Source organism: Engystomops pustulosus, chromosome 4 (assembly GCF_040894005.1).
Source record: "Engystomops pustulosus chromosome 4, aEngPut4.maternal, whole genome shotgun sequence".
Taxonomy (NCBI): domain Eukaryota; kingdom Metazoa; phylum Chordata; class Amphibia; order Anura; family Leptodactylidae; genus Engystomops; species Engystomops pustulosus.
In genome coordinates, this window is record NC_092414.1 from 63,623,975 (window position 1) to 63,648,392 (window position 24,418).

The window sequence follows — 24,418 nt, forward strand, 5'->3', positions numbered from 1 at the left end:
AAAGATGCAGCTATTGAAAATACTTTTATAAAAACAATTATGCCAACAAGGTCTCTGTTAGAAGCTTGAAGGTGGAGTTAAAAAGAATCCATCCTGGTGCTTTTTATGTTATTTTTATGAAAGGTAAAATATTAAAGTAGTTTTAGCCATTGTCACTTACTGTTGAGGTCATGCCTGTCTTTTGTTCCATCTACCACTCCTGGCATGAAATCAAATGGTAAATTTCCTTTAAACAGTTAAAAGGAACCAATTGTGGGTGTTACTGGGGGCATGGTCCTGATCCAGGTTCAGTATGAACATGATTTTTTTTTAATTCGGCTATATATAATAGCTAAATAAGAATATGTGTTAAAACAAACAGGAAAAAATAAAGCATAATTATTTGTAATAGATGAGTGTTTATTTTATAATATTATATTCTTAAATTATATTAGATTTATTGACATATATAACAAAGACATGTTACAGAACACTTTATAGCAGTACATGACATTATAATATGGATTGCACACTTCATATTTTATTTCCACAAAGATAGCGCAGTATTTGTTACACTACAATATTCATGTTGTTTACATGCAGATGGCAGCAATGAGAGGTCCACTAGTAGACCCTTCTTGTAATCCAATTTTCTTCAATGCAATACTATTTAAAGGAATTTTACAATTAAATGTAATGTGTATTAACCATTAATTGTTCATTACCATCTTTGCTCCAGTCCTTTATTTATAAAATGAAGTTTTATGTTTATGTAAATGACGCACAAGTTACTCAGGGGCATTGCCAGGGACCCATCTCTATAGACGTTACTTGGCTCCCTGCTCCCCCTCCTGCTATCTGAGGAAATCTAGAGGCAGCACAGAGCTGATACTGTTGCTGCAGGATTTCCACAAACAGCAAAAGGGGGATCAGGGGGACAGTGTTAGGTAGCAGTAGCTTCTCCAAATACACTAGGGATGTGTCCTCACACTGCTGTTCCCCTTTCATTTACATTAAACTAATCATCAACCCTGCCATTTGTTGCATTATAACTGCTGTAGAATGCAACAGCTTTTGTTAAATGCTGAGTTGCCCCAGCACAGTGGTGTAAGGATATGCCCCCATTGCACTGGGAGAAGCAAAAACCCCAGAACTTAAATCCATTTTCACAGTCCGGCTGCTACAAATATCACACACTTATGGATAATCTAACCGATCTGCAACACTGCTACCCCATACTGCCGGTTTCATATTGTCTTACCTATTGTCTTACCTATTGGTGCTGTGTATGACCACCTTTAGCTTTTATAATTCTGATGGGAAACTAGTGTACCAAATGTCTTTACAATTTATTGTATAATACATGTATAATAGAAGTTGTATTGTATTTTCATCATTATTATCATTACAAGTGTAATCCATATAGAAGTAATATTTCCAATACAGACAGTTCCTGGGCCAAGTAAAAGATAGGTTCTTTAAGTTGGTACTTAAATTGAATGTGTATGTAAGTCAGAACTGGTATATTTTATAATTGTATCCCCAGACAATTTTTTTTGTCCCAGTGACAATTGGATTTTCCAAATTTTGGATTTTTATGAGAACAAGCATTATCAATAAAACTTCATTACAGACACCTTACAGCTGATCATTGCAGCCTGGGGCTAAAGTAACTAGAGGTTATAGTGGGCAGAGGGCTCGGTCTGTAACTAGGGGTCCTCTGTAAATAGGGTGTCCTTAAATTGGGGGCTGCCTGTAGAACTATATAGAAATACAAATTACAGTTATATAGTAAAGCAGATAACCAAAAACTAAGATAAAATGCAAGGGACAGATTTATCAAATAAGCTATTGTTAATTTTTCATTCAGGGACCTGATTGTATTATTTGCTTTTACGTATAACAAATTTGTTCATATGTTTGCAAATATTTGTAAGACTTACAAAGTGGTTTGGTAAGTTACATGAAACAAAGTCATTTCACTGATCATACTGGAGTTATTGAGCCAAAAAGTATAACACAAAATGTTGGGTGTTCAGGTTCATTAAACAAACACCTGAAATAAATGTGTTTTATTCTTATAAACACAACCCCAACAATAAACTACTGTGAGCTAAAATTACATTTCTTTTTAGGTTGGATCCATGTTATACCCCATTTTGGGGTATTTTTTACACTAAAGGTAATGGGAGGAATTTATCATATGGCGGTGTTCCCACCCCACTCCACCTATCCGAAAGGTGGCTGCAGGACCACGAAATATATTCCAGGTGCTGGCTGCCTTAAATTTATGCAAAGACCTGCAAACGTTCAGGGCTGACTGTTTGCAGGCTACAGCTACCTGACCCCCTTCACCCTCTTTTGTCGTAGAGGTGTCGCAATAATCGCAATTACTGGTGGTTTTTCAAGTTATTTGGATTATTTCAGGGCTTGCATTCCAAAAAGCTGGTGGTTCAAGTCCCAATAAATGTCCCCCAACAACTGTACCATTTTCTGCTTGAGACATGCTTTCCAAAGGTTTCCCTATCCAGTTTTAGAGGTGGTTTAGTTTTTTTGAAAATATATTTGAAGTCTGAAGTCAGGGGAATGAAATTGGAGCGCTGTGTCTATAGATCAGTGATGGTGAACCATTCAGAGACCGAGTGCCCAAATTACAACCAAAGCCCACTTATTTACCGCAAAGTGCCAACACAGCAATTTAAGCAGTAACTTATTGCTCCCTATTCTTCCACAGCTTTCAACAGAAGAAGGACCTCCAAAGAAAATCACCTTCTCACTCCATCTGCAGTCTCAAGCGGCCAAGGATGTGGTGCTTTAAAATTAACATGAAAGCAGCATCTATTATATTGCATGGGGCAGCAGCAAGATTCTTAGCTGTGAACTCTGTGCTGAGGAAATGGCCTGGGTGGGCTCCGAGTGCCACTCATGCAATAGGTGCGCCACCACTGCTATAGATGAAAGGAAGCTGCTCAGAAACACTTTAGATCTGATGTCAGACACCCCTTACATAGGCAGAGTGAAGAGATAAAGCTGAAGATGTGCTTTACTGTGTCTGCTTTGTAGGTCCAGATTTTCACATTTCACATGGACAGCTTTGGAGCATACAGTATCTTGAGCACAAACTGGTTTAATTATTGCCTCATCCGTTACCAAATATATGCAGCACAGGTTAGAACTGCAGCTGCCAGCAGGTATGGTTAGTGTTGCTAGTTACTGACCAACGGTCTATTACCAAATACACTTAAAATAAATATGGGTGTCTGACACATCTCTGTACAGCTCATGGCCAGTTCTTGGAATTTCTAAGGAGTTTAACCAATTGGAAAGTAAGTATGCATTCACAAGATTTTAAATCTACTGTCCAGTAAAACTATGCGTGCACAAAAAGGGAAAAACAAACATTGCTGTATTTTAAGGCCCTTTTAATGATAAAAAACTAAAACTCTGTTCAAGAATGTTTAGAAATCAAAAGAACAGATAACAGTAATCTCTGTAATAAACTTCATTATGTAAAACAGCTTCTCTGTGCATTTGTTCTCACTTCATCTGAATTCCCCACAACATAGAGATAAGGAGGCTAAAGATTAACTATGTCTATGCAATGCATACAACTACAACTCACATGATCCTGCAGTTCTCAGTAACAGCTCCTCCCACTTATGCTCTGCTTCCAGTGATGATCTGTCCTACTCTGTTACCATAGTGATAGTTTGTGGAATTGTCATCACCACACATTACCTCACTGAGATGGGTCTCACCACAACACTGGCCATACTGGATGCACTGCAACCAACCGACTACAGTCAAATGTAGTGGTGATCACATGACCTGACAAGGCAGGGGCAGCACATGTGATGTGGACACATGACCAGCAGCATCTTCTGTCCTGTGTCTTCTTCATAGGGACAATGTCACAGGACTAATTCAAGGTCCACTAGCATTTAACTCTACATTATAGTGTATCACCACCACATTTTTCTGCTAAGGGGAGCAAAATTTTAAATAACAACTAATTACATAGTAGCATATATTTTAATGACCCATTTTAATATGAATTATGCTGATTCCTGGAATCCCCCTTTATTCATTAGACACTGAGAAAATCTGCCATCAAAACACATCATGATTAACCAGGGACATGTATATATAGATCAAGGCACTGTGACTGTTATCTTCTTATATTTGTTATCCTTCTTCCTTCTAAAACCAACTTTATAAATTATGCTGATGATCCTGAGGGGCTCTGGGTGTTGTTTTCAGAATCCATCAGTGATGTATTTTCACAGGCTGTTACAATGAGCATGTCTCACCCTTCCTTCCTCCCTCTGTAATCTGACCTGCTCTGCTCATTGCAGCAGCAAATGAAAATACATCACAGAGGGGTTTTGGAAACAGCCCCCATGGCCCTCAGGCTCATTAATGTAAAAGTTTAAAAGCTTATTTCTGTAGGAAGGATACCATGGATAACAAATTTAAAAAGATTAACACAGTCACAGTGCCTGTCATCGGGAATGTCATTTTAAGCTGGTGACAGTTTCCAATAGCCTATGCTATGTTCATTTCAAAATGCCTTTGTCAGAACTCTGAATCATTTCAGTAGTTTATATGAGTTTAATTCACATAACCTGGCTCCCTGCCAGCAGCATGTGGTGAGTCTCTGGGAAGGGGGTGGGCAGCTGCAGCCTGTGTGTGCCTAGGTCTCTTCATGCATGGCAAGAAGTGGGGAGGAGTGAGGGAGTTGAACGAGTGAGAGGAGACTGACACAGACAAAACACACGCGGCAGCTGCCCCTACCCGGGGACTCATCACATGCTGCTGGGAGGGAGCCAGGTAATGTGAATTAAACTTATATCCACTACTAAAATTATTCAGAATTCTAACAAAAGCATTTTTAAAATCAACAAAGAACAGGCTGACAGGTTTGCTTTAAATAGGGAGCAAAAGCAGAGGGAAAAGAAGGACACTGCAACATATTTCTTTAATAAAGTATAAATACAAATTTTACAACACCCAGCACCCCCACTGTTCAGCTATTCTTAGCAGCCAATAAACAGCCAGAAAACCCTTTTAATCCACTATTCATTTTTTCCATAAACATTAACAATGAATGCAGGAATATATACACATCTTTAGTGTTTGAGTTGATTGTGTACACAGTGTTATCTTGTGTTAGACATTTCTCAGCTTGCTCATGTTTTGCCCTTTTATCGCAATAATAAAATACCTGGAATTATTTAGGCAGGAGGAAACTACTGCTTCTTGGGGTTTTTTGTGATTTTAGAAGACTAGGGTTTATAAGCATTCCTCTTTAATACTCCACTTTGGTCCAATGAGGGAGGTAAGCTAAGAAAACTGTCCCACAACACATATTCTAAGCATTTTACACGGACTGTAGAGGCTTTTATGACAAATACATAAAATGGATATGGACTATTGGGGGATGGATATGTTTGACCAATGTAAAAGTGAGTGTGGCCTAAATTGAGCTGCCAGAGTTAAAACCAAGTAACCATTACCACATTAAACTACAAGTCCCCTGTAGTATCTAGAATTTCCTGTTTTATGTGAAATCTTACCCGTTTACCTATAAAATATCTCTTCCAAAAAGTGAAAATGTTGAGAAGAGTCAATTTCCTAAATTGAGTCACTTAAAGAGGCTGGAAGAGGAGTGTAACTTCAGACACTCCTATCTTCAGTCCTGTAGTACCCAAAAACAGGAACAATTTCATCTTTCAGATCACATCAGGCTTGTGACCCATAGTTGGAAATGAAGATCCAGTTTCCACCTATTTCTTTAAGTGCCTGTATCTCCAGTTTTGTAACTTGCCGAACCACAAGCCTGATGGTATCTGTAATATGAGATTCTTATCTTTAACATGACACCAAAGAATATTTCTTGGTATTACAGAACCGTAGATAAGGGGTCTTGATTTGACACTCCCCCTGCAGCCTCTAATCTTGACTCATCTCAGGCAAAATATGGAACTATAAACATATATATGCCTCTTATCTGCTCATTTTAGCCTAAATTGAGAGGATATTTGTTATAACAGATTTCAGATAAAAGAGGGGATTATAGAACGAACATTTCATACTCTTCAAGAGGGTAGACCTCTTATCCATCACATTTTAAAAATCTGGTGCAGTAAAAGACTGTCTAGTCTAATTTTCACCAGTGTCAGTTACTCTCCCCACATTGTAGATGTTTTCAGCAATGGCACATACAGCAAGCAGCAGGAGTCACTGGGATATCTAGTCACTTGACACTGGCAATGGAAGGAACAGAATGGCTTTTTGACCGTAATGAGTCCGGGATCCGCGCTTGCACGTACCATTCTTCTTAATGCCGACAAACCAGTTCAGATCAGCATACTTCTTTGACTTGTACGTGTTGTAGCTATTCTCTTCTACTGTCTCCAGAAACAGGCATTCCTCATTCAGTGTCATCTTAAAAAAAAAAGTAAAAAAATAACCTCAGTTTATTGCTTGTGGGAAAACTAAACTTTGGTGTTATATTTAGAGAACTTGGACGGGATTGCTGTGTTAGAGCTACATTCTGGCTAAGCAAATTATTGCTGTTGGTCAGGACATGAAACCAAAGCTACCCTGGACTTCCTGCTGCGGCACTGTCTGGGATTTATTTAAAATCTGCTCTTTTTGCATTTTTCGTTGACTGTAGGTAGTGTTTTACCACTAATAGAACCACTTCTGACAGAACTTATGTTCCTTTCACTCTTATATTTACATGCTCTGAGGGAGGAAGAGAAATACTTAATAGGGGGATTTCTGCAAAAATAAAAACAACTTGAAAAGGAGCGTTTTAGAATTAAACATTATTCTGGCTATGTTTTTTATATAGAGGTATGAGATAATATTCCCCAAAACAAAATATCTCGGGCTCTGTCTCTACACATTTACATATAATAACTTAAAGGTGTTGGTCCCTTGTACTATACTAAGTATAAGACGCTAATAGGGGCAGATTTACTTACCTGGTCCTGTAGCGATCCCGCGGTACGTTGTTTGACGAGGATTCGGGTCTGCCACGATTCACTAAGCTCGTGCTCCCAAGTTCCTCCATCCATCGCTTCTGCGCCGAGGTCCGCCGAAGTTCCTCTGCTTCTTCCCGGTGCTTGTAAGTGCTTGTCTTGCCACACAATTCTAAATGTTGAATCCTGTGCGTTGTTCAAATCCGTCGGGTTGTCCAAAGGCCCGCCCCCCAATTTCTGTCGCGTGCAAGCCGGCACCGATGCTTCAAAATCCGATCGCGTGCGCGAAAATCCCGGGGCAATTCGGCACAAAACGGAAATCGTCAGGAAACCCGACGAAAATGTGTGTTGGCGGACCCTTAGTAAATGAGCCCCATAGCGTCAGCCATGTTATATTTACCCTTTTTAAAGTTTATAGGGAGCCCACGTGTCATAGAACCCCTGGACTTCCTTTCTTGTGTCCTGCTGGCATCTGGCAAATCCAGATGGTCTTCATATCCCTACACTGTAGCCACTACATTATCACTGGTTGGCAGAGCAAGCAAATGTCTTTGGATCGCCTCTCCAACCACTGATATGGGACTGGGTATAATGGAGGGTGCATGAAGACCCCTCCATCCATAGGAGGTCAAAGGAAGTCCTGAGTCCTGCTGCGTGGGGGTCAAGTGAACTACAGCTCTTGGCAGACTTTAATAGGGTAAGTAATGGATGACCCTATTATGGTTTTATACTAATGGTTGCCACACAGTAGCTGTGATCAGGCCATGACTCAACCTAAAGAGTGCCGTATCATGAACTGACCTCACAGCCAGGAACCAAACTCTGTGCATCATATCAATCTTATACTCATCCTGCAGTTGAAGTTGGGCACCATTTTAAGTTTTGCTATGAGGCTTTATAGTTTGTTGTTACACCTCTGAACAAAACCCCTTTGTAGTAAATTGTTGGGGTCTGAGAAATGCCAAAACTATAATGTCTTTGTATGAGAAAGAAGCACCCTATACCCCCGCCCCTCCAGGTTCCAAGGCCCAGGTGAGTGTGCACCCTCTGCACCCCCTCAGCGTATAACCCTGGGACTAATCTCCCAGATCCCTAGCTAAAAAATGTTTAATGTCTTTATGACATGTCAAAAGATGACCTTACATGAAATTCTAATATAAAGAATATGTTTGAAACGGCCTTAACCTATAAACCTGATTGAACTTCACCCAGGTCTACCAAGCAAATGGTGCAATCATTGTATAGTTATCATACTCACTGATCCATACAAAAGGCCTGTAGAGTCCATAGCCAAGTAGTTCTCATTGCCAGTGTCCTTGATACACACCACACCAATACTTTCTGAACTAAGTTGTAATCTAACTAAAAATAAGAAGAGAGAGCAATTTTGGCTGTGCATAATGTATACAAGAGCATAAATAACATCATAGAAAGACCCTGCGCAAGGGTTTCACAAAACTAACTGAATCTCTTTTAATAAAACCTACCATTTGATTTGATGCACTATAAAGCAAACATACCTTGAGAATGCTGTAGCTACACTGATGCAGAATCATATCTTGGTTGTGTTGAGCTGAGTGGTTTTGCTGAAAAAACTAAAATTATGATAATGAAGCTCTGTCGTTTCTGTGTCTAGGTTCCACGCTTTTCCTTTCACATTAGTTATGCACTGTACTAGAGGATGTTGTAATTACTGTATTGTCCCTGCCAGGCAGAATAATCAATTTCTGCACCATCCCCCAGCTGCTGTGTATGAGTGATCCAGCTCAGGTTCATTATTCATTTCTTGGCTGTTCAGAAAGCTCCGTGTGTAATGTGGATCCAGCTTTCCTAAGGTCTTGAATTTTATAATATTTTTTTCATCAAAACCACTTAACTAAGGGATTATACAAGGTATGATTCTGCATCAGTGTAGCTACAGCAGTCTCAGGGTATGTTTGGTTCATAATTAGAGATGAGCGAACATACTCGTCCGAGCTTGATGCTCGATCGAGCATTAGCGTACTCGTAACTGCTCGTTGCTCGGACGAGTATTTCGCCCGCTCGAGAAAATGGCAGCTCCCGCCGTTTTGCTTTTTGGCGGCCAGAAACAGAGCCAATCACAAGCCAGGAGACTCTGCACTCCACCCAGCATGACGTGGTACCCTTACACGTAGATAGCAGTGGTTGGCTGGCCAGATCAGGTGACCCTGGGATAGACTAGCCGCTGCCCGCGCTGCTCGGATCATTCTCTGTCTGGATGCCGCTAGGGAGAGAGCTGCTGCTGCTCAGGGAAAGCGTTAGGGTGTTCTATTAGCTTACTGTTAGGCAGGAGTGATTCTAAAAGAACCCAACAGCCCTTCTTAGGGCTACAATAACGTTATATATATTTTTTTTTTTTATTTGCAGCTAGTACCATATTGTGAGGAATTAGCAGGGGGACTTGCTACCGTTGTGTTTAGCTCTTAGTGACACACATATCCACCTCAAACACCAAAGTGGGAAAATTTATTAGGGGTTTGAGTAGAATTAGGCACAGTCTGCCAGTTTCTTTTTATTTTACGTTTATTTTTTTCATTACTCAGCGTCATCTCATCTGGCATAGTAGTGTGCTGTAATACTTGGCTAGAAAATAGCCATAGGAGAATACAAACGTCTTAATTACGCCTACAGTAGCGTTATATATATTTGATTTCTGGTTGATCTGCTGGTGGCTGTACTTGCTGCAGTGCATCTACTATCAAATTGGGAGCAATTTGGAGTCAGACTTGCGACCACTGTGTTTTAGTGACGCACATATCCATCGCAAAGACCGAAGTGGGAAAATTTATTAGGGCCCGGGGTTGTATTTCAATTAGGCACAGTCTGCCAGTTTCTTTTTATTTTACGTTTATTTTTTTCATAACTCAGCGTCATCTCATCTGGCATAGTAGTGTGCTGTAATACTTGGCTAGAAAATAGCCATAGGAGAATACAAACGTCTTAATTACGCCTACAGTAGCGTTATATATTTTTGATTTCTGGTTGATCTGCTGGTGGCTGTACTTGCTGCAGTGCATCTACTATCAAATTGGGAGCAATTTGGAGTCAGACTTGCGACCACTGTGTTTTAGTGACGCACATATCCATCGCAAAGACCGAAGTGGGAAAATTTATTAGGGCCCGGGGTTGTATTTCAATTAGGCACAGTCTGCCAGTTTCTTTTTATTTTACGTTTATTTTTTTCATAACTCAGCGTCATCTCATCTGGCATAGTAGTGTGCTGTAATACTTGGCTAGAAAATAGCCATAGGAGAATACAAACGTCTTAATTACGCCTACAGTAGCGTTATATATATTTGATTTCTGGTTGATCTGCTGGTGGCTGTACTTGCTGCAGTGCATCTACTATCAAATTGGGAGCAATTTGGAGTCAGACTTGCGACCACTGTGTTTTAGTGACGCACATATCCATCGCAAAGACCGAAGTGGGAAAATTTATTAGGGCCCGGGGTTGTATTTCAATTAGGCACAGTCTGCCAGTTTCTTTTTATTTTACGTTTATTTTTTTCATAACTCAGCGTCATCTCATCTGGCATAGTAGTGTGCTGTAATACTTGGCTAGAAAATAGCCATAGGAGAATACAAACGGCTTACTTACGCCTACAGTAGCGTTATATATATTTGATTTCTGGTTGATCTGCTGGTGGCTGTACTTGCTGCAGTGCATCTACTATCAAATTGGGAGCAATTTGGAGTCAGACTTGCGACCACTGTGTTTTAGTGACGCACATATCCATCGCAAAGACCGAAGTGGGAAAATTTATTAGGGCCCGGGGTTGTATTTCAATTAGGCACAGTCTGCCATTTCCTTTTTTATTTTACGTTTATTTTTTTCATAACTCAGCGTCATCTCATCTGGCATAGTAGTGTGCTGTAATACTTGGCTAGAAAATAGCCATAGGAGAATACAAACGGCTTACTTACGCCTACAGTAGCGTTATATATATTTGATTTCTGGTTGATTTGCTGGTGGCTGTACTTGCTGCAGTGCATCTACTATCAAATTGGGAGCAATTTGGAGTCAGACTTGCGACCACTGTGTTTTAGTGACGCACATATCCATCGCAAAGACCGAAGTGGGAAAATTTATTAGGGCCCGGGGTTGTATTTCAATTAGGCACAGTCTGCCATTTCCTTTTTTATTTTACGTTTATTTTTTTCATAACTCAGCGTCATCTCATCTGGCATAGTAGTGTGCTGTAATACTTGGCTAGAAAATAGCCATAGCAATAGGATAGCATCGTTTGGTTTTAAAAACTAAAAAACACAAAAAAAAAACAAAAAAAAAAAAAAAAGTTAAAAAAAAAATACAAGTTATAACTCTCATTTTCAAAATGATTAACCCGAGGGCTAGGGGTAGAGGACGAGGGCGGGGACGTGGGCGTCCAACTACTGCAGGGGTCAGAGGCCGTGGTCCTGGGCGGGGTGAGACACCACCTGCTTATGAGGGAGCAGGGGAACGCCGCAGAGCTACACTCCCTAGGTTCATGTCTGAAGTTACTGGGAATCGTGGTAGAGCACTGTTGAGGCCAGAACAGTGCGAACAGGTGATGTCGTGGATTGCCGACAATGCTTCGAGCAATTTGTCCACCAGTCAGTCTTCCACGCAGTCCACCCATGTCACCGAAATCGGCACTCCTCCAGCTCCTGCACCTCAGCCTCCTCCCCCCCAGTCTGCCCCCTCCCAGCAAAATTTGCCATTTGAACCGGCATACTCTGAGGAACTGTTTTCTGGACCCTTCCCACAGTCACAAACCACTTGTCCGGTTGCTGATGAGCAATTTTCCGATGCCCAGGTTTTCCACCAGTCGCAGTCTGTGGGTGATGATGACCTTGTTGACCTAGTGGAAGAAGTGTGTAAAGAGGTGTCCGACGATGAGGAGACACGGTTGTCAGACAGTGGGGAAGTTGTTGTCAGGGCAGGAAGTCCGAGGGGGGAGCAGACTGAGGGATCGGAGGATGATGAGGTGACAGACCCAAGCTGGGTTGAGAGGCCGGGTGAACACAGTGCTTCTGAGACGGAGGAGAGTCCTCGACCAGAACAGGTTGGAAGAGGCAGTGGTGGGGCCAGACGGAGAGGCAGGGCCAGAGCTGGTGCATCAGCGCCAAATGTGTCAACTAGTGAAGCTCCCGTGGCGAGGGCTCCTGCGGCGAGGGCTAGATTTTCAGAAGTCTGGAGGTTCTTTAAGGAAGCACCGGATGACCGACGGACTGTGGTGTGCCACATTTGCCAAACCAGGATCAGCAGGGGTTCCACCACTACTAGCTTAACTACCACCAGTATGCGCAGGCATATGAATGCTAAACACCCCACTCAGTGGCAACAAGCGCGTTCACCTCCGGCCGTGCACACCACTGCTTCTTCCCCTGTGTCAGCTGATAGTCAGCCCCCTGCCCAGGACCCTGCCACAAAAACCCCATCGTCACCTCCACGATCCTCCACAGCATCCACCAGCGTTCAGCTCTCCATACCCCAGACGCTGGAGCGGAAACGCAAATATAGTGCAACCCACCCGCACGCCCAAGCCCTTAATGTGCACATCTCCAGATTGCTAAGCCTGGAGATGCTGCCCTATAGGCTAGTAGAGACCGAGGCCTTTCGCAGCCTCATGGCGGCGGCCGCCCCTCGGTATTCGGTCCCCAGCCGCCACTACTTTTCCCGATGTGCCGTCCCAGCCCTGCACCAGCACGTGTCAGACAACATAATCCGTGCCCTGACCAACGCCGTTTCTGACAAGGTCCACCTGACCACGGACACGTGGACGAGTGCTGCCGGGCAGGGCCACTATATATCTCTGACGGCACATTGGGTTAACTTGGTGGAGGCTGGGACCGAGTGTGACCCTGCGGCTGGTCATATACTGCCGACGCCGAGGATTGCGGGGCCTACCTCGGTCCAGGTGTTTGAGGCCTACTATGCCTCCTCCTCCTCCCACCCCTCCTCCACCTCCTCCTCCGAACGACCATCCGTGGGCATGGCGCCATCAGTCGGTAGCTCTAGGCACAGCAGCAGTGCCGTCGCTAAGCGACAGCAGGCGGTGCTCAAACTGCTGAGCCTAGGCGATAAAAGGCACACCGCCCAAGAACTATTACAGGGCATCACGGCGCAGACTGATCTGTGGCTGGCACCGCTGAACCTGAAGCCAGGCATGGTTGTGTGTGACAACGGCCGTAACCTGGTGGCGGCTCTGCAACTCGGCAGACTGACACATGTGCCATGCCTGGCCCATGTGTTAAATCTGATAGTTCAGCGTTTCCTCAAGACATACCCCAATCTGTCTGATTTGCTCACGAAGGTGCGCCGCATCTGTGCGCATTTCAGGAAGTCCAGCACAGATGCTGCCACTCTCAGGGCAGCGCAGCGCCGCCTCCAACTGCCCGCTCACCGACTGTTGTGCGACGTGCCCACGAGGTGGAATTCAACACTGACCATGTTATCCAGAGTTTACCAGCAGCGCCGAGCGATTGTAGACTGCCAGATGTCAACTTCCACCAGAACTGGTAGTCAGGTCAGTCAGCTTCCTCAAGTCTACAATGAGGAGTGGACGTGGATATCTGATATCTGTCAGGTGCTGAGTAACTTTGAGGAGTCAACACAGATGGTCAGTGGCGATGCCGCCATCATCAGCCTCACCATCCCGCTGCTTGGCCTGTTGAAAAACTCTCTGGTCAGCATGAAGTCGGAAGCTTTGCGCTCCTCACAAGAGACAGGGGAAGAAGATTCCCTTGTTGATAGCCAAAGCACCCTTAGGTCTGTTTCTCAGCGCATATCGGAGGAGGTGGAGGAGGATGAGGAGGAAGAGGAGGAGAATGTTGGCGAGACACAAGAGGGGACCATTGTTGAGTCCTACACTGTTGAGCGTGTATGGGCAGAAGAAGAGGAGTTGGAGGAGTTGGAGGAGGAGGAAATGGACAGTCAGGCCAGTGAGGGGAGTGAATTCTTACGCGTTGGTACTCTGGCGCATATGGCAGATTTCATGCTAGGCTGCCTATCCCGTGACCCTCGCGTTCAAAGAATTTATTCCAGCACCGATTACTGGGTGTTCACTCTCCTGGACCCACGGTACAAGCAAAATCTTTCCACTCTCATCCCTGGAGAGGAAAGGAGTGTGAGAATGCATGAATACCAGCAGGCCCTGGTGCACAAGCTGAAACAGTATTTCCCTTCTGACAGCGCTAGCGGCAGAGTGCGTAGTTCTGCGGGACAAGTAGCGAGGGAGAGTAGGCGAGCAGGCAGCTTGTCCAGCACTGGCAAGGGTACGCTTTACAAGGCTTTTGCCAGCTTTATGTCACCCCAGCAAGACACTGTCACCTGTCCCCAGTCTCGGCAGAGTAGGGCTGATCTTTACAGAAAGATGGTGAGGGAGTACGTAGCTGACCATACCATCGTCCTAAATGATCACACAGCTCCCTACAACTACTGGGTTTCAAAGCTGGACATGTGGCACGAACTGGCGCTCTACGCCTTGGAGGTTCTTGCCTGCCCTGCCGCTAGCGTCTTGTCAGAGCGGGTTTTCAGTGCAGCTGGTGGCATCATCACCGATAAGCGTACACGCCTGTCGACTGACAGCGCTGACAGGCTGACGCTTATCAAGATGAATAAAGCATGGATTTCTCCTAATTTCAAATCTCCAGCAGGTGAAGGAAGCTCAACCTGAATAATTTATCCACTCCTCCTCCTCCTCATTTTCCTCCTTCTCCTCCTCTTTCTACAGTAAAGCAGAGGAAACTGGCTGTTTTTTGACAGGGCCCACTGGCTCTAGGTATAGTACTTTATGCATTTAATTTTTCTGGAGGGCCACCGACACGGTCCTCTGTTTTAAACAATTTTTGGGAGTGCCACATACAGGCACTCAATCTATTCAATTTTTCTGGAGGGCCACCTTTCCGGTCCTCTGTTTTAAACAATTTTTTGGGACTGCCACATACAGGCACTCAATCTATTCCATTTTTCTGGAGGGCCACCTACCTGCTCCTCTGGTTTGAAAAATTTTTTGGACTGCCACATACAGGCACTCAATCTATTCCATTTTTCTGGAGGGCCACCTACCTGCTCCTCTGGTTTAAAAACTTTTTTGGACTGCCACATACAGGCACTCAATCTATTCCATTTTTCTGGAGGGCCACCTACCTGCTCCTCTGGTTTGAAAAATTTTTTGGACTGCCACATACAGGCACTCAATCTATTCCATTTTTCTGGAGGGCCACCTACCTGCTCCTCTGGTTTGAAAAATTTTTTGGACTGCCACATACAGGCACTATCCAAATTGAATTGTCTCCATAGCAGCCTCCACACGTTGTCTCCATTGCTACCTCCAAAAGTCGTCCATATAGCTGCCTCCATACATCGTCCCTTTATCAAACGAGGTTTGTCAGGCCGAAATTTGGGTTGTTTTCATGGATTCCACATCAAAGTTGTTAACTTTGTCGCCACCCTGCTGTGTTATCCACAAAATACACTGGCAAACTTTTACCATTTACGGATATTATTTCAGCGCTTCTTGCGCATCTGTTTACATTCCCCTCACCCGCCATATCCTAAACTTATAAGAACGCTACTACACTTGATCTTATACAAAAGGTTCTTAGAAGTGCTGTTTGGGGAGTAGCCTAGAGACAGGGGCTCGGATTGGCGAAAGCTCGCCTAGCAGCGGAGCGCCAGCTCCATGCGCATCATGCGCTTCTTGCGCATCTGTTTACATTCCCCTCACCCGCCATATCCTAAACTTATAAGAACGCTACTACACTTGATCTTATACAAAAGGTTCTTAGAAGTGCTGTTTGGGGAGTAGCCTAGAGACAGGGGCTTGGATTGGCGAAAGCTCGCCTAGCAGCGGAGCGCCAGCTCCATGCGCATCATGCGCTTCTTGCGCATCTGTTTACATTCCCCTCACCCGCCATATCCCAAACTTATAAGAACGCTACTACACTTAACTTGGTGCAGGCTGGGACCGAGTCTGACCCTGGGGCTGGTCATATACTGCCGACGCAGAGGATTGCGGGGCCTACCTCGGTCCAGGTCTCAAAGGCCTACTATACCTCCAAATCCTCCCACCCCTCCTCCACCTCCTCCTCCTCCGAATTACCATCCGTGGGCATGGCGCCATCAGTCGGTAGCTCTAGGCACAGCAGCAGTGCCGTTGCTAAGCGACAGCAGGCGGTGCTCAAACTGCTGAGCCTAGGTGATAAAAGGCACACCGCCCAAGAGCTATTGCAGGGCATTCCACATCAAACTTGTTAACTTTGTCGCCACCCTGCTGTGTAAGCCACAAAATATACTGGAAAACTTTTTTCATTTACGGATATTATTTCAGCGCTTCTTGCGCAGATGTTTACATTCCCCTCACCCGCCATATCCCAAACTTATAAGAACGCTACTACACTTGATCTTATCCGAAAGGTTCTTAGAAGTGCTGTTTGGGGAGTAGCCTAGAGACAGGGGCTTGGATTGGCGAAAGCTCGCCTGGCAGCGGAGCGCCAGCTCCATGCCAAGAACCAACTAACATAGTTTTAACTGCAGTACCTTTAATCTACTACTAGTTCACTGCCTCCATACATCGTCCCCTTATCAAACGAGCTGTGTCAGGCAGAATTTTGGATTGTTTTCATGGCTTCCATGTTAACTTTGTCGCCACCCTGCTGTGTAATCCACAAAATATACTGGCAAACTTTTATCATGTACCAATATTATTTGAGCGCTTCTTGCTCACCTTCTTTGGTTCCTCTCTGCTACCCATTGGTTTGAAGCCTGAGTCCATTTAGGGTATGTCGCCATGCCACTCTCTAGCCTTCCGCTGCTGCCGCTGCCTCTGCATGCCGTCCCCTATAGTGTCAGGGTCAATTATTGGATGTTTTAGATGCTATCTAGCTTCATTCTGTCACTCTGTCATGGCCATGCTGTTGCCCATAATTTTGGCATAATGGTGCGATTAAGCAGCCTCAGAGGCATCCATGCATGCTGCCCCTGCTGTTTCCTGTCCATTTCCGTGGTGTTTCCATCCTTTTCTGAGGTTCCCAGGTGTTTGGCCAAGCTTCCCTGTGCAGAGCCTTGGTCCCCTTGAAAAATGCTCGAGTCTCCCATTGACTTCAATGGGGCTCGTTACTCGAAACGAGCACTCGAGCATCGGGAAAAGTTCGTCTCGAATAACGAGTACCCGAGCATTTTAGTGCTCGCTCATCTCTATTCATAATGCATGAAATCAAATGGTTGATTTTCTTTAAGTATAATATTAAAGTAGTTTTAGCCATTGTCACTTACTGTTGAGGTCATCCCTGTCTCTTGTTCCATCTACCACGCCTTCTGGGAGTATGCGCAAAAAGTATCCTCCATTACTGCAGTAAAGAAGCTTAGGTTTCTTGTAGTTTCCCATTGGAAGATCAAACTTCTCAGTGATCAGGTTAAAAGTTGTGATATCTCCCTCTGCCATGATTTAGATTTTTTCTGGCCCTTTTCTGCGTTTAAGACTGCAAAATTGGAAAATTACTAGAATTACTAAAAATCTGAGAAATATTGACACAAAAACAAATGCATTATGAAATCACTAAATTTTACAGCAATTACCATAGATATCTACGTGCAAGACTGTTTTTAGTGTCTGACACATTAGGGCAAGTCCGGAGACTGAAACCCCAGAGCCGAAATCCACCATCTGGACTCCATTTCTAGCAGCCTAACCTGAAGCTGAGAGTAACGTTCCTGTGGACCAGCTACCTCCATCACCTTTCCAGCTTGCTGAATATGCTGCTACCATTTGGCCATTGCCTGCTGTTGAAAGTTGAATAAAGAACTGTAAGTTGATTTGCATAATGTTGCCTCCTTCTGATCCCTGGATAAGGCTGCTTACCATCACGAGCTTCCCCATCCATTATCCAGGGATTCATCCTACATACACTTGAGGGGTTGCCCCAGGGAGAAACCATTGCTTCAGCCTCTCCCTCCATATTTCTTGCACACACCACCTGCTGGAGACCTGCCAGGCTTTATGTCAGCCCTCTGGTCCCCATACCAAGCATGTGACCATAGCGTGCCCAAGGCAGCACTATCCAGCCACTCTGGCATACTGGGCCCCGGCCGCCTCCAGGCCACAAGAAAAGGCTAGGCCCCATGGGGGATGTTGCACATACTCACTTTCTCCCTTCTCACATGCTCCCAGATGTTCCCTGCGGCTCCACATCCTTCTCCTCTTCACTCGCAACATAGCGGGCAGGATGAATCTATGCGCTCTTTGCTCCAGTACACACTATGAAGCAGTGGTGTTGCCGCTGCTGACGTCATAGTCTGCTCCGGCGTGCATAGCACATCGATGTGTCTCTGCCAGCTCTGTAAAGAAGTGAAGGAATGGGGGGTGCGTGAAGAGTTTCTTTACTGGGGGAGGCGACATGGGCCATTTCACTGGGGGAGGATGCATGGGGCATTTTACTGGGGGAGGCTGCATAGAGCATTTCATTACTGGGTGAGACTGTGGGGCATTACACTACCCGGGGAGGCTGATGGGCATTACATTACTCGGGAAGGCTGTGACCAATGCCACAAATGCCACAAATTTAACTCCAAAATACCTGTACTATAGACACCTATTTTATGTTTGATTGACAGATGTCTCTCAATATGGAAATATGGACAAACCTAGCAATGAAGCCAGGTTGGGCAGGGAGTAACTGAACATTCACTTTAATAAAATCTAATTAGTAGTGTTCCCACCCTCAGCAACCAAAAGGTTACAGGACAGATTTACACAGAGCCTTATCTGTGTGTACATTGCAAGGTGTTCCTATCAAATCTTATCTAGGGCTAAGTAGATGGGATTTTCAGTAGTCACAGTTTAAAAAAAGAAAATCTAGTCAGCTTTTTTGAAGAGCTGAATATGAACCATAGGAAGCAAACTTAAAAAGGAATTCACGGTTACACAGACTATTAATTGGTGCTGTGTACTTGTCAAAATTTAACTAATTATAGAATTAATTAAATAGAATGATGGCAGACATCAGACCAATGGAAACAAGATTATAGAAATCAGCATGGCAAGTATTCTGAGCAATAAATTTCCCTACTTTTACCCCAACATACACCACTAATACAACAAAAATATCATTGCAACCCTCGTTTTTTGCTTTCCATAAGCTGAACTCAAAGATTTAAAACTTTTCTTTTCTATGCACACAAATATTTTCTCTCAAATATTGTTTACAAATTTGTCTAAATCTGTGTTAGTAAGTACTTCTCCTTTTTTGAAATAATTCATCCACCTCACCGGTGTGGCATATAAAGATGCTGATTAGACAGCATGAGTTTTATCACACAGCACAATGCTGCAATATGCATGCCGACTACCAATTCAATGTTCATTTTGCTACCATAAGTCTTCTCCAAAGGTGTTCTAGAGACTTTGGTACTACAACCAACTGGTTTCACATGTAACCACATCAGCCCAAAATCTCTATATCCAACATGTTCATCTCTAAGATCATCTGAGACCAGCTACCCAGACATCTACTGCAATGATCTGTTTGCATAATCAAATTATTTCCACACAAACTATAGGAAATCTTCTAAAGTGAAGCTCATCTGCATGCACGTAGTCCGTAATCTTACTGGAATTCATCACCAGAACTGACTTCAGTGAGTGAATGTTCACATTCAATGGTGCCTGGCACATTGATCAGCTCTATGCAAAGGAGATGTGTTGCACTGCAAGAGGGAAATGATGCTCACACCGGATACTGACTGGTTTTCTAAAGCGCCCCCCACCCTCCAATACTGTAAATCCACATGTGCCGTTTACATTGAGTAAAACAGTGGAGATTTGCCTTATTACATTTCTGTTAAGATTTGTGTTTACAAAATGCTATGTAAACACAATGGGGCAGATTTACTTACCCGGCCCATTCGCGATCCAGCAGCGAGTTCTCTGAACAGGATTTGAGTCTGGACGGGATTTATGAAGGTAGTTCCTCCGCCGTCCACCAGGTGGCGCTGCTGCGCTGAAAATCATCTGAACGCGCCGGAATACACCGAGCCGGACTACACCGAGCCGGACCAGGTGAAGGTAAGCGCTTCCCAAGCGACACATTTTCGGTTTTTAAATGCGGCGGTTTTTCCAAATACGTCGGGTTTTCGTTCGGCCACGCCCCCCGATTTCCGTCGCGTGCATGCCAGCACCGATGCGCCACAATACGATCGCGTGCGCCAAAATCCCGGGGCAATTAAGGTACAATCGGGGCAAATCGGAAATATTCGGGTAACACGTCGGGAAAACGTGAATCGGGCCCTTAGTAAATGACCCCCAATGGGGCACATTTACTAAAGTCCTTGTGCCAGTTTTCTGCACATTATTTTGCATGCAAACTGCTACACAAATTTCTGCACTGAAATGGGCATTCTGGTGCACAGTCAGAGCGTGCGCCACATTTATCATGCAGAGTCCGACAGAAGTGTGTTGCATGCCCCAAGTTGGTGCTCCCTGTCGGGGCAGTGCAGGAGGGGCCTGATTAATAAAGAATGGGTACAACAAATCCTGAATCTGGCACACTACACAGGAAAACAGCTCATAGTGCAGTCTGCTCTGTTTTAGTAAATGTGCCTCAATGTCAATGGTTATGTTTACATTATGTTTACAGAAACTGTAAACCTATATAAATTTGGTATCTCTGTTATCGTATCGTCCAAATTGGAGTTGTCTAATGTAACAAAATCTCCCACGTATCCATAACCGGAAATATACAAACTTAACTTCTATTGTAGTAAAACAGATGCATAATAATGCTGACAAGTCACAAAGACCATTTCTATTTCTACATTGGTAAGCCTATATAGTATTTCAGAGGGCATAATCATTCCTTATTGTTCTTCCTTTAAAACCATAGCAAACCTTAGGCTGTTTACATGGAGACACAACCATCATTTATTTAAAATGCAAAGTTTATGTGGGAAACCAGAGCCTAAAAATGAATGGTTACATTGCCAAATAAATCCACATAAGAGCTATGTTAAGTAGAACTCATTTCATGGCTTGCAGATACATTTTATGTTACCGTAAGTCAAGTGCAGTGTTTAATTTTCTATATTTAGAAGAAATCGCTCTTCTTGCAGACAGTCAGAAATAAGTTATAAAAAGACTGCATTACTTTTCATCGTTTTCATCAAAATACTGTAAATAGAAAAGAAGCATTACTTAAAGTAGAACTTAACTTCCTAGGTGTAGAATACAATTTTGTTCCTTAGGGCCCTCATGCCATACAGTGCCATAAAATAATCTCTCTGGCACATAAATATGCATCAGTACATATCAATGATATCTGCCTGAACATTACTCTTTGCCCTATCCCTGTGCTATGCCATCATATGTACATCATATGTTTCGGTCAGACAATTGACCTTCATCAGACTGGCAGAATGGCGGTCTGCACCTCCTTACACAAATGCTACAGACCACCATCCTTCTTTGCCAAACACTACACTCTTCTAATCTACAAATTGAGTCTGAATAAGGTCAATCGTCTGACCAAAACAACACTTTTTGGATATTTGTGCTACATAAATACTCAACTTATACAACAACAGAGTGACTGCAGTTACTATTTTTCTATGTAGTAAGGGATTGGGTCCCTCTCCAGAGCACCTGTGAACACTTTTTTTAATTCAGTGGGCAGCAGAAATCCTACCAAAATCATATGTACATTAGACATGACTGGTACATGTAGAGGCGCAACCCCCATGAAGCGACTTGATAAAATTCAAGTTTATTGCAGTGTAAGGATGAATCGGATGAAAAAAAAGTTATTTTTGACCTAAATGAATGTATTTTCCAAAAAAATTCAAAAGTTTAAAAATCACAGGTCCATATTGTTTTAACCCATATGAAACACTTAAAGTGTTAATAGACTTAATAGAAGTTGTGTTATATACATTGAGGGGTGTAGTTTCTATAGTGGGGTCATTTATGGGGTGTTACTATTATCTAGGCCTTTCAAAGTCACTGAGTTGTCCCTCAAAATGTGAGTTTTGGCGATTTTCATGAAAATAAGAAAAATTGCACCAAAAGTTCTAGGCCTCATAACATCCTAGAAAAATGACAGGACGCATAAAATATCATGCCAGCATAAAGCCGAAATTCCGGAAATGTTAGTTATCAAGCTTTTGGGGTACTTTAACTATCTTCCTGGAAAGCAGAACATTTCAAACTTTGAAAATGAATAATTTTTCTCAAATGTTCATTTTTTTCAGAACAAAACGCAAAACTTATCACTTAAATTTTATAACTAACATGAAGTACAATGTGTCTCGAGAAAACAATCTCAAAATCACCCGGATATGTTAAAGCGTTCCGAAGTTATAACCAATTATCGTGACACATGTCAGATTCGAAAAATTGAGTATGGTCATTAAGCTGAAAACATGCGTCGGTGATAAAGGGTTAAAGGGGTTTTTCCTATGAAACATGTTGCTGATTGGTGGTGGTCTCAGTGATCAGACCCCCACAGATCACCAGAACGGGGGTCTAAAGTACCTCCATCAGACACCTTGTCGCTTCCTGAGATGAGCGGAGCAGGCAGGCACACATTAGACCCCCACCGATCAGCAAGTTAACTTTCGTGGAAAAACCCCTTTAAATTTGTATTCATTACATCAGGTCTTGGAAGGTACTTTGGTCAGTGACAGTTAGAGATCCCTTGACCTTCATCTGCGGCAATTTTATTTAAAGGAATTGCAGCTGATGAGGTAAAAGACATTTCTAAACAAGGGTTTTTTCTTTACAGAACTACCGGTATTAATAATTGGATATTGGTAAATAACCTAATAACCTGCCCCCCTCAGTCACACACAGATTACAAAAAAAAAAGTAAAGTGGCCAACCCCTTTATTTCTATAGGTCATCTAGCTTGTATAAATGACCAGCAGGGACAACCAGAGGGAAAAGCCCCTTCACAATTAATACATTAATGCAGTTTTTTTTATAACATCAGACACTTGCAGTCACAACATTATGAAATGATTTGTAAGCCAGGCAATTAGGATACTCATGGACCGATCCTGTATTTTTTCTTACTAAAGCAATAGCACATATTTTTAAATAGGTCTAAAGCCATGAAATAATATACTTTTATCTCTAACACAGTATATTTATATCATATGGTTCATTTCTAGCTGAATGCAATACCACAAGCAATGAGATGTGAGGCCTCCTTCCACTTTCTTTTTGTCTTTCTGGCCAAAATTTGGTTTTTAGACTTACGTCTTTAGAGATTTTACACAAGGGGGCCATATATAGGGTGGTATTATGCTCCTGGCAAGAACATAATGGTTTGCAAAGGAAAAAGAGAGGTTTGCCCAAAAAAACATATAATGTCTTTAATTATAGGCTTCTGTTCTATATTTTGATGTATTAGTCAGTTCTAAAAGAAACAAACATTGGAACGAAAGGGAAGAGAATCTACTTCAGGGGTACAATTAGTATCGGACTATGGGGCTCCTGCCCTGTATTTAACAAAATGTTTATAAGACGTTCCACAAGATACCTTTTATGTTACATCACTGAATATCATCTCCTACAACACTACACTATGAATGAATATTATACAGGGAACTTACACCAAAGCATAGTAAATGTAATAGTTTCATTCACTTCCTCTCTCCTAATACGAGTTTCATTGCTTCTCTACAAAGCCACGACAGCTATAATAGATCTCTTAAAAAGAAGGCTAATGTTGTCCATCTATGGGGTTTATTATTTCTGACAGCCACAACAGCAATGATGACTTATATATAAGTATATAGCTACGGTATTTTATTAGACTTTATAGTACATTAAATATTTCCATTTATATTTTTAGGATTTTTTTATTTGTTAGTACGTTTTTTTGGTATTGACTTACTGGCAGTTGTTAGATGACATGTAGATAAGATATTTTTTCAGCCGAACTGTATAAATGACCAGACACTTATCTGTTGCTTTTAATGGTTAATATTTCAAAAGCTGGGTGGGTGGAAGTTAAAATAAAAACCTCATTCTGACCACCATTAGAAAAGGAAGCAATGCAGACTGGACAATTTCTAGTAACCGAGAAGGTCATGCAGGTTGTATATTGCTGGGAAATGCATTAAAGTCTCACTGAAGATACTACTTTGGGCTTGTTGTTCTTCTTACTTGTAATGAAATATATTCCTGCTTCTGCAGATAGCATTTGTTTGTTTTGGAGCTAGATTTAACCCCCAAACATTGCCCCTAATTTTTTTTTAATCGGAATCTTTATTTTATAATACAAAAACATCAAGAAACAGCAGAAATAACACTTGTAGTTACCTAATAAAAATATAAATTATCCATACATGACATATGTAAAACAAGCTCCAGCATAATACCAATAACCAATGCTAGACTCTGTCGTACCACTGGCTATTCACGTCCCAATAATTAAGCTTGTTCCTCCAG

General features: G+C 42.8%; 1 protein-coding gene across 4 annotated transcripts in view; it reads right to left on the reverse strand.

Annotated features, from left to right (window-relative positions):
- Positions 1-399: 399 nt before the first annotated feature.
- Positions 400-24,418, reverse strand: part of FGF1 (fibroblast growth factor 1) — a 99,674-nt gene continuing 75,655 nt past the window's right edge. For all 4 annotated transcript variants that reach the window (XM_072146115.1, XM_072146111.1, XM_072146114.1 and 1 more), the window contains exons 2-4: positions 17,248-17,453; positions 8,227-8,330; positions 400-6,426 (exon numbers count right to left, since the gene is read on the reverse strand). In XM_072146115.1, the coding sequence (XP_072002216.1) occupies positions 6,232-6,426; positions 8,227-8,330; positions 17,248-17,416 (468 nt within the window). In that variant the 5' untranslated portion in view covers positions 17,417-17,453 and the 3' untranslated portion in view covers positions 400-6,231. The remainder of the gene's footprint in view (positions 6,427-8,226; positions 8,331-17,247; positions 17,454-24,418) is intronic.